This window comes from Trachymyrmex cornetzi, unplaced genomic scaffold, assembly GCF_001594075.2.
Source record: "Trachymyrmex cornetzi isolate Tcor2-1 unplaced genomic scaffold, Tcor1.1 scaffold47, whole genome shotgun sequence".
Classification (NCBI taxonomy): domain Eukaryota; kingdom Metazoa; phylum Arthropoda; class Insecta; order Hymenoptera; family Formicidae; genus Trachymyrmex; species Trachymyrmex cornetzi.
Window position 1 is genome coordinate 2012955 of NW_017299509.1, and position 10773 is coordinate 2023727.

At 39.7% G+C, this 10773-nt stretch overlaps 1 protein-coding gene across 1 annotated transcript in view; it reads left to right on the plus strand.

The window, feature by feature from the left end:
- Eyg (eyegone) overlaps positions 1-3011 on the plus strand; it is a 19665-nt gene extending 16654 nt beyond the window's left edge. The window contains exons 5-7 of the mRNA XM_018513429.1: positions 4-78; positions 1074-1258; positions 1420-3011. Coding sequence (XP_018368931.1) covers positions 4-78; positions 1074-1258; positions 1420-2016 — 857 coding nt within the window. The 3' untranslated portion in view covers positions 2017-3011. The remainder of the gene's footprint in view (positions 1-3; positions 79-1073; positions 1259-1419) is intronic.
- The last annotated feature ends 7762 nt before the right edge of the window (positions 3012-10773 follow it).

Below are 10773 nucleotides of genomic sequence, written 5' to 3' on the forward strand. Positions count from 1 at the left end.
CAGCCGCATCCGCGTCCGCGGGCGCTTCCGAGCATGCACTTCATGCCGCCGACGCGATTGCTCGTGGATATCTACAAGGTGACCAAAGAGATACGCCTTTCACGTCGCGAAATTGTCCTATTCGATCAAATATGCCTACGCCTAGTTCTATAAAAGTACTTTGCATTTCTTTCCCAAAGATCAAATTGAGTCATTCGAATAAATTAATTAGATTCCTAGATTTGCGTATATAATCATAGAAATGAAAACGTAGAGGAGTAAGAAAAAAAGAGAGATGTAGTTTAATTCCATGGCGAACATTTTTAATGAAGGATTGTCTTCATGTTTGTCTATGAAGAGTTTTGTCGATGGTTATACTGTTTATAAAACATTTTATTGATAGTTACACCGTTTAGAAGCACGATGCAAACACTTGGTGAATCTTATGCTGACAATAACATTTTACGAACATCTCGAAAAGTATAATGGAAATGTTTGAGACTATGTATTAAAACTATGTCATTTTATAGTTGTATACATCTTATAAACAATTCCATGTTTAAATTTCAATCTCATAAACAATTCAATAAACATTTTAAAGTTCAATGAAAGTTTATTTAATCTATTCAAGATTTAAGCGAATTTCTTATAGACATTCAATAAACATAATACTATTTTTGCCAGGAGAGTTTTTAATCTTTTTTTATTTTTTATTATTGACAATTTTCATTAATGTTTGGGCGATTTTAACTAATATTCGTACAAATTTTGCTAAACGTTTATCAGTATTCATATATTGAGCAAATACATAGTTGCATCAAATCGACATTTTTCAATATCCTAACCTTTCAAAATGTATTATTTTATATTGCTTGTAGAAAAATCAGAATATTTTCATATCAGTCATATAAGAACTATTCTAAATATAAATTTTCCCAATTTTATATTTACTTAGAAGTTACACAGTATATTTTGAATTTTGTTAGGTAGTTTAGCAATATATAAAATGTTAATAAACAATGTTTATTATTATTGGGCTGTTGTATACAGAAACGTACAGCCCATAGAAAACGTATTTCTATATTAATGTACAGATGGCGACGGCGATGACGGAAGCTTAGACGGTTCAGAGCAGCCAAAGTTCCGGCGGAACCGCACGACTTTCAGTCCGGAACAGCTCGAGGAGCTCGAAAAGGAATTCGAGAGATCGCATTACCCGTGTGTGTCCACGCGTGAACGTCTCGCTTCGAAAACGTCGCTCTCAGAAGCCCGCGTTCAGGTGAGATTCTACCACTAGATAAAGATAAAGAGCCGATGCGACGACGCAGGGTCTAATTCGACATTAACATATAAATTGGAGAAGACCCTGCGGATAACAGCCGCGTCGTTCCTGTCCGACCTGATCACGAGCGTTCTAACGACCTAACTCGTGACTCTTAGGTTTGGTTTTCCAACAGACGGGCAAAGTGGCGTCGTCACCAACGCATGAACCTCTTAAAGCGCTCGCCACCACCGCCTCCACCACCACCACCACCGCCGCAGCCGCAGCCGCAGCCGCCGCCGCAGCAACCGCACTCCGCTACGTCCGCTATGGAAATCGGCCAGCGTACGTCCAGCTGCTCCATCGCCGGCATGGGCGGCGAAAGTAGCGCGTTCCGCGCGGTTGTCGCTAATTCCGCAACCAGGGACACCGGCGCGGGCGGCCTCGACCGACCCGAGAGGATCGACAGGCACGAGTCGGTACCGAAGCAACCGGAAAGGAAACCTAGCGCCTTCCGGATGATCAGTCAACTCGTGGGTGACGATTCGTCCGGACTTTCGAGACCGACCAGTCCCGTCTACGATCAGCGGCAATCATCCGGTCTTGGTCCGCGTCCAGGATCGGCGCATAGGATACGCTACGATCAGAACGAGGACGAAGACGAGGAGATCGACGTTCAAGACTCCGACCAGGATATACCGTCGTCGCCACCGGTCGCTTGGAGAGATCATTGGACTGACCAACAACCGTTGGAATTGACGAAGCATGATCGCTGAACGAGATGTGGTATCTCAGTTTTGATTTCGAGCGACGTGGTCGTTAAATCCGGAGTAATGTTTTCGCAAATCGAGCGGCCGCATTGCAGTTTTTATTTCTTGAAAAATATTCGCTGGACATACGTTGCGTGGATCAGTAACTACCAGTGTTCAAAGTGTGTTGCTGCACCAGTTTTTTTAAATATATTCGTGACCGATAAGAGTGCAAAAGTGAGATGAAAATGTTTTTTTTTTTTTTACGTTGCGCAAAGTACAGAAAATCACGAATAGATATTAGTAAACCGCAAAACATCGATCCGGAATCGACGTTATTAGCACGCGAGTGATCAAGTGATAAACTGATAACGTGCTGCATCTTCAACGGACTCGAATCGATAATTATCGGCATGTAGCATCAGATGCGGCACCGTGTATGTGTTTATCTAATATTTCTTCTCTTCTCATTAATGTCGGGCTCGGCTCTTCTCTCTATTGGTTGAAGTTTTTAATATCTACGGAACTGCTTATTACACGAAACATGAACGATTTCTTAAGATCGCGGATGCGAATAAGTGTTGCGAGCTGTATAATATTAAAATGCAACGTCATCAATGTCATTGTAATTATTATTGTTGATTAGATAAGTGATCGATGCATATCGCGTGGTAAAAGTAAACGCTGTTAGATCGCTCAAATCTACCTGGGAAGCCATTCGTGCGAGTAGAGAATAAAAATATATACCGTGAAGAAAGAATGAGATTGTTCGAGCTCATTCGGAACTAGTCCTAGCGAATCTTTATAAATTAGGGATATGCGTTAACTAGATATTTGAAATAGAAATAATCGGAAACACAGATAATTCTATATGAACTGTATTAAAATAATGTTTATTTAAATGAAACCGTTTGTAAATATCTACACACGGCGTCACAACCCATTCTCTCTTGCAAACTCTTCCAAATTCTTCTAACTATTCTCCGACAGACAAAACTGTTTTTTTGGCGAGCCATCAAATATCCGCACAATATAATATGTTATATTGAATAAATTTACATAAATATCTTACACTCTCATTTATTTAACGAATCAATTTCCTTCCAATCCTAAATATCTTAACTGTTTATTATCCAAGAAACACAAAGTGACATCGTTTTGGCGTTAAAATTTGGCGTCAAAGATTTGTTAGTGTCGCATGCTCTAACATGCTCCAATATGCTTCTACCATAACTCCTATTCACTCCAACGTGCTAGCAGTATGTTTGAACAGGAGCATGCGACATGAACAAACTTCTTGTTTCCCGAATAGTTTTTAAAAATTACTTTAAATTTACCCAAACTTAAACATTAAAAACAATAAAGTATGAAAAAATACCAAAATGCAAGACATTTACTTAATAATCTAAATTTAACAATTGTTTGTTCTATGAACTGTACATCTATATAATAAATACATAAAGTAATCGATATCACAAGCTGCTCCAGGTACCCTCTGATTTATACCTTTACGGCAATTATCTTCGGTGGAATATATTTCCGCATATCTTCTAACGCGGTACAAGATATTCCGCTACGGATCGCGCACCTGAAGTCTAATACTCTTCCCGTGCTTATCTCTTATTAAACTGCTCGCGAATATCGACTTCGCGTCCGTTCAGCCGTGTACATATCTACTTAAATTGCCGTTTTGTCAATAGCCAGAAGAAAAGGAACGAACACGGTACAAGAAAGGTAAAATTATCTAGCCTGCTTAATGTTCCATAGAACATAGCGCAAATTTGTCAGATAACGTTCGATTTACTGTGCAAAAAATTGAGAAAATAATCCTAGATAGCCCCTTCTTTTGCTCTTCGCGAATGCACACGCGCGTTATCTGCCGTGAAAGTATTCATACATCGCGTGTTTTCTCTCGCGCTTCAAGATTTTCATTAAATACCTATACTTAAATGCGATAGAATCAAAATTCGCGACGGATAAACGTCAATTCTACAATCAGAGAAAAACAATACAAATTTATATTATGTAGAATTAATGTATATAGCTGAAAAACTATTTTATAATTGTAATAATAACTATAAAATAATTTAGTCAACTATATAAAAAGAATGGTTTTGTTTAAGTATCAAAATTTTAGCTAGATATAAATCCGAAAATAATTTTGTTTGGGTCGTCAAAATAATTATGCAGAATACTTAAATTGGTTGCCAGAATGTTAAAACTTTTTACAACATTGTCGTTAGAGCTTGCATTCAGCAGAAAGAATAACTTTGCGCGACTGTTGTAAGATTTTTTAATATAATTAGTTTATACATTTATAGATTCACTAAGGAGTTAACCTCAAGAAGAACTAAAGACTACAGAATTTTGCAATAGTTGCAAAGCTATTTTTTTGCTGAACGCAGCTAATGTTTAAGTGGTTTGCATAATTATTTTGATGATCCAACGAAGTTAATTTCAGATCTATATTTAGTAAAATTTATAGATATTTTAGCAAAATATTTCTTTCAAAATATTACATTAATTCGACATTTAGAACTTGTCATTTATATATTGTCAGCAATTATGTTATTTTGTTTGAATGTGCCTGACGGCATAATCACTGCCAGGACAAATCAACAACAGAGATCATGTTGAGACTAGTCGGAAGACGCGAGTTGCGTCGAGCCAAAGGATGCTTGGAGGCGAAGATAGAGAAGGATAGGTGCAAGGAAAGGGGGAGAAAAAATCTCACGAACGAGGGAAGGCTCATCGACGATTAACTCGAATCTACGGTTTCGTCGGGCTCGCAAATAAGGAATCTGCGCGCGAAACTGGTTTTCTCCGAACGACACTCTTCCACGAGCAGAATCGCTTGTTGCCGTTGAGAGCACGAAAACATTGGATCCTCGCGACATTTCGGATATCGTGGCCCGCGTCAATGGTCAACGCGAGAAGCGAATTTATGGACATGCTCGGCTTCACGAGCCGAGGATATCCCGCACGGCAGGACGAGGAAACGCGAAGCCAACGGACTTGGAAGACCGGAGGGAGGCGAGACGAGAAACGAGAGACGTCGCCGAGTATGTAATACGAGCGAACTCGTTAATGGCGTTAACATGGCAAATCGACGTATCTTTTCACGCGCATGTCTCCGCATTGGTAACAGGATTCTAAAATGGGAATTCTGGGCGATACTACTAGCGCGTGAATGAAACGATTCCGACAGTCTGGACGGCAGTATGGATATCAGGATAGTATAAAAAACGGGCTCCCCGACAAGTCACGCAATCAGGCTTGCGGGAGCAACCATCATACGCGTACAAGTAATTTGAGCCATCTGAAAGTGGACGGTAAAACAGATGGAGGATGCCCAATAACGAAATCAGAGCCTGGATAAAGGATAGCGATATATCGTGCTGGTTTCTTTATTCAGAGAAAAGGCCCACCGTTTCCTGATGGACCAACTTTGAGCAACAGCAAATGATTAGAATTTAAAGAAAGTTTGCTGGTCAATTTTTTTTTCAATTAATTGTTCCTTAAATTTGCTATCGATTACTTTTTCTTTTACGAATCGTCGTTACTTTAAACGTGCGGTTTTACACGAAAAGAACAATTTTGCTGAAGTATCTAAAAATTTAATTAGATATAGATCTGAAAATAATTTTGTTGGACTATTAAAATAAAAAATAATTAAATAATAAGTATAAGATGTTTTTGACATTCCGGGAGGCAGATCGAGCTTCTTACATGATTATTTGGATGGTCTAATAAAATTGGTTTCAGAGATCCATATCTAGTTAAATTTTGAGATACTTTAGCACCGTAATTGTTCTTTTCGTGCAGCTTCGGTCTATTCAACTTCCGCACGCGCGATTCCATTCACCTGCCGTCGTTACACGGTATACAAACTAAAGAGATTCAACGCAAACACAGTCGGCAGAAGAGTGGCGAACGGATATCGGCATTGTAGTGCCAACAGACTCGCCGAAGGCGTTAATGCTGCCGGTGGGTGAGGATCGGTCGGCGACTCCCGACAGTCCCGACGCGAAGAAAAGAGACATGCGAGCGAGCGCGTGCACGCACGTGGAATAAGAAAGGTGGGAAATAGAACGCAAAGAGAGAGAGAGAGAGGGACGACTCGAGTCCTCGGAGGAGGCTCGTCGGACACGGTCGAACGGTCGGCCACAGGAAAGCAGAACGTAACAATTACTATCTGCGCCCGATCGGCGCGCGGCAAGATTAACGATCTTACTCTCTCGGCGGGCACGTCGGCCCCGTCTCAAGCCGCGATTGCTTACGGAAGGGGTGCAAGATGGGAGAGAGCCAACGTTAAAGTCACCTCCTCCCTTGCTCAATGAGATATTGCCTGCCGAGATTGCGCGTCCGCTCCAAATCCCACATTACCGGGTTCACGCGAAAAGAACGGTTCAAGTATTTACAAATTTAACTAGACACAGATACGAAAATCATTTTAATAATAACTAATAATAGAGGAAAGTTGTAATTCTGAAAATATTTGATATTATAACGTATTTACGTTTCGGCTAATTTCAAGTCATTAGCAATCAAGAACAAAGAAAAATCGATGTGTTGACACACTATCAGTCGCGGTCCATATAAAGTGGTCAAAATCACCTCCAAGGGAGAGTTATTTCGTAACAAGTCGGAAAGCTGAATGGTATCAAATAAAGTGAGTGCTTAAATATAATTAAAATAGTTCAAACTAAAAAATAAAAAATTCAAAGAGGCAAATATAGTTTAAAAATTGATTCACGTCAGGGATACAACCAATATATGATAAAAAATATATGTAAGCATAAAGTTTAATATTTTGATGTGAAATACGTAAGAAAGTTTGATGAAACAGCCAAAGGATGTAGTCACAACAATTAAAAATCAATAAATTATAAAGTGAAAATGTGGACTTAACAGTTACATGTCAGAAATTTAAAAAAAATATTGTTGAATCCTCAAAATAATTATGTAGGACGCTCAAACTAATATGTCAAAACTTTTTACGATATTGCTTTTCATGCTTGAATTTCCTATATAATTATTTTTATGGTCCAACAAAATTATTTTCAGATCTGTATCTACTTAAATTTTGATATATCTCAGCAAAATCGTTCTTATCGTGTAGGCATAACCGCACAGCTTACGTGCTTAAGTTGAAATATAAGGATGTTAACGAGAATTAGGACGAAAGAATTACCGACACGGCTTGTTTGATCATCGTAAATTGCGTTAAGCCATTTCCGTCACGCTGATCAGTGAAAAAAATATTCAAACATTTTGTACGAGAAAGAAGAGATTAACGACGAACGCCTTCTTTTAATTGATGAAAGTACGCGTTAACATCAAGCGCGAGATAAAACAAAAAGTTTATACGCATTAATAGCTGTTTTGAGATTTTTATAAAAGGTTCTATGAGCATTTTTTTTTTAGATTCGAGACACTGAACACGTAGACTTTTATTACGGAACGAGACACTTCATTAATAAGTAATTCGCTTTTATAAATTATAAAAAAATTGCATTTTAATTGCATTCATTTCACTCTTGAAAATCTCTTTCAACAGTGTAGAAATAATTAAATAAGCGATATCTCTGTATATAATCAAGACAATCATTTGGGTGTTCAATAATCGCTTATCTACACAAGTCTGTTTCCTTTTAAATTTTCGCAAAATATAAATGTACGACGACACTGCATAAAAACATTACAGCTTAATTTAAGCGTCGATATATCGAAAGTGTCGAAGCCTTTCAAAATGATGTTTGCTCGTTACTAAGGATCCAGAAAGAAGGAGGAGAAAAAGGTTTTGACAGAGAAGCGAGAGGGGAGGAGGAAAGGGGGGAGGAAGTGGCGCGATCCGGCAATAATACGCGAGAAATCGTGAATTAGTGAGAGTCTTTTTGAGCGTGCGGACGGAGAAAAGGAGTGCCCGATGATTTCTCGCCCAATTAGAGTCGACCGGGCTATAAACTTCTTCGCGGATAAGATAGGACCCCGGTATTCTGTGTTCCCGTGTCCAAGGTGAGAGAGGGGCCTGTAATGTCCCGCTTCAGCCCGGAAGCCTTCCAGGTCGCATATAGACCGGGAGTTTGACTTGGGAGCAGAAACAGAAAGAAAGAAGGGAGAAAAAGAGAAAAATGAGATCAAGGACTTAGGTCAGCAGAACGATGAAGAGAGAAAACAAATCGGAGAGACACAAGAAAGATTAACAGAAAGCTGCGTAAAAGGAAGAGTAAAACAAGAAAGAGAGAGAGGGGGGGGGGGGGGGGAGAGAGAAAAGGTGAGAGAAGTGGAGAAAGGGGATAAAGCTGTAGTTTTAGGGAGGACAGAAGCAGGGGGGGGAGGGGTACCTGAGCATTGGAACGGAGCTAATTGGCTCGTCCAGTGCCCATTGAAATCGCCGTCCCGGTATCGCCTTCGATCCACGGAGCACATATACGTGCCAACGTTTCAGGACGATCAATTAAATGGAAATGGTCGGGAGATATCCCAGCAGAAACAGACGTTCTCGCACGTTTCACGCTTCGCCGGGTTAACCCATATGGCGATGCAGCGATGCGGCGATGCGGTGATGCGGCGATGCGGCGATCGGCGCGGCGTCGAGATCGGCGCAGCGCGGCATCGCCCGAAAACGACTCCCGGGACCCGGACTCCGGAGGTTTTTGGTACAAAAGAGAGGGAAATAGAGCGAGTGATTGGGCGATCGTGGTCGCGTGCATCACGATTCAACGAGCTGTGAGCATAAGAATTCGGCCGAGAAGAATTCACGCTCGAATGACGCTCTCTTTTGCCTCTATACTTAACGATAATTCTGTGAGATAAGGAAAATTAACGCACGAGTACACGGAACACAAGTTATAAATATATTATATTATATATATACAGATTCCAGTATATCTCGTAGTGTATAACCGGCCAGAAGATAGTATTTCGTGAAAAAATATATAATGTAGAACCATTTTTTTTATCGATTGTGAGATTTTGCAAAGATTTGTATAACCAATATATATATATTGCATATCTACAGTGGTTGCTAAAAGTTTTTGGTCAATAAGTAATGTTATTGTATTGCTCATATAAAGGATTTTTACAAACAGAAATTTAATATATTTGACATGTTTTATAGATGAAAAGAACACTTTTGTTGAAATACTAAAAAAAAATTAACTAATAATACAAATCTGAAAATAATTTTATTAGACTATCAAAATAATTATGTAGAATACTTGAATGTTGCAAAAAATATTAACATTCCAGCAAATAGTTTGAATGCCCTTAATTATTTTGACAATCCAAACAAAATTATTTTTAAACTCTTTCTTGTATCTAGGTAAAATTTAAAATTTTTTTCTGCAAAACCATTTTTTCCATAGTATTAAAAATATTGTATTCTTAAATTAATTATAACAAAAATTTTATCAAATTTATAATTTAAACTGAAGAACGGACTAAAAAATTATCATAAAATTATATATTGGGCGAAAACTTTTGACAACTACTTAGCATTTTTAAATTTGCACATTGATATTATATGTAATTTTCACGTAAAGCATATATATACGTATAATAGCATATTAAAAGACACGATAGTATCTCGGTGCTAAGAGGATATGAAACTCTCTCTCTCTCTCTCTCTCTCTCTCTCTCTCTCTCTCTCTTCTTGCTTCCGTGATTAATCATTATTCTCAAATTTCTTAATGGAAGCGCGACTGAAATAATCATTGAGCCGAACATACCAACTACTCGTCACGCATTCCAGAACCGAGAACCATTTTCAGTTTTCTATAAAATAAATTTCAACGCAAGTGTTCGCGCTAATGACAGGTGCAGTATCGGGATTTCAATCCGCATATCTAAATTACTACTGCCAATCTTTCGCAGCAAAAACGTGCTTGTAAAATGGCGTCCATTTAAATCAATTCAGCGGGAATTCGCAGGGTATCTTTGAAATGAGAGTCAAAATTGTCTTTAATAATTTGATTTAAAAAAATGAACATTTCTACCTAACAAACATACTCTTTGTTCGTTTTCCAAATTTTTCCCAGTAAACAACCTATTTTAGATCTAGAGGAACACTTTTCTATCTCAGCGAAGGAAACTTTCAATAGTTGCAAAATAAACATTGTGCTGAACGCGGTGAATGATTCAATTGGAAGCTTTGAAACGTCACAAGTTTCTGTTATCGCTCCGCTGCATACATTTCACCAATATTATCCGCGCGAGTGCAACCGTTCTATTTCGCGACAATCGGCATTGCATCTCTGAAGGAGCGCGCTCCCAGGATATAATGCATGCTCCTCGCCCTTTATTCGTCCACCTCGCTTTGCTCGCGTGCAACCTGCATGTACCACGTAGCTCACGCTCGCATGGCACCCCTCGCGGGCGCGTGTGCGTGCGTGAGTGCGTGCGTGCGTGCGTGCACACGTAAGGCCGGCGACCGAAGTAATGGCGCAGAAGCCGACTCCTACTACTCCCGCGATCTGAAATGAGCGGACTAGGATGGTGTCGACGTGATGTACAGCGACAGGGTCGATAGCGTTACAAGAGCTACTAACCCTTCCCTCCTTTCGAGACTTCCCTCCACTCTTCACGCTCTTCTCCTCGTTCGTCGGCCTCCACCATCACCGACTCGGCATCTCCCAATGCATCGGCATATAAACCACCGTCTCGTGGTCAGGCCAGACCGAGTTCTCCCTTCGTCGTTCTATCAGCTCTTTCTCTCTTTTTCTCGTCACCTACTCGATCTCGTTGTCTTCCGATGCGCTATCCCGCTCTCTCCCTCTCTCT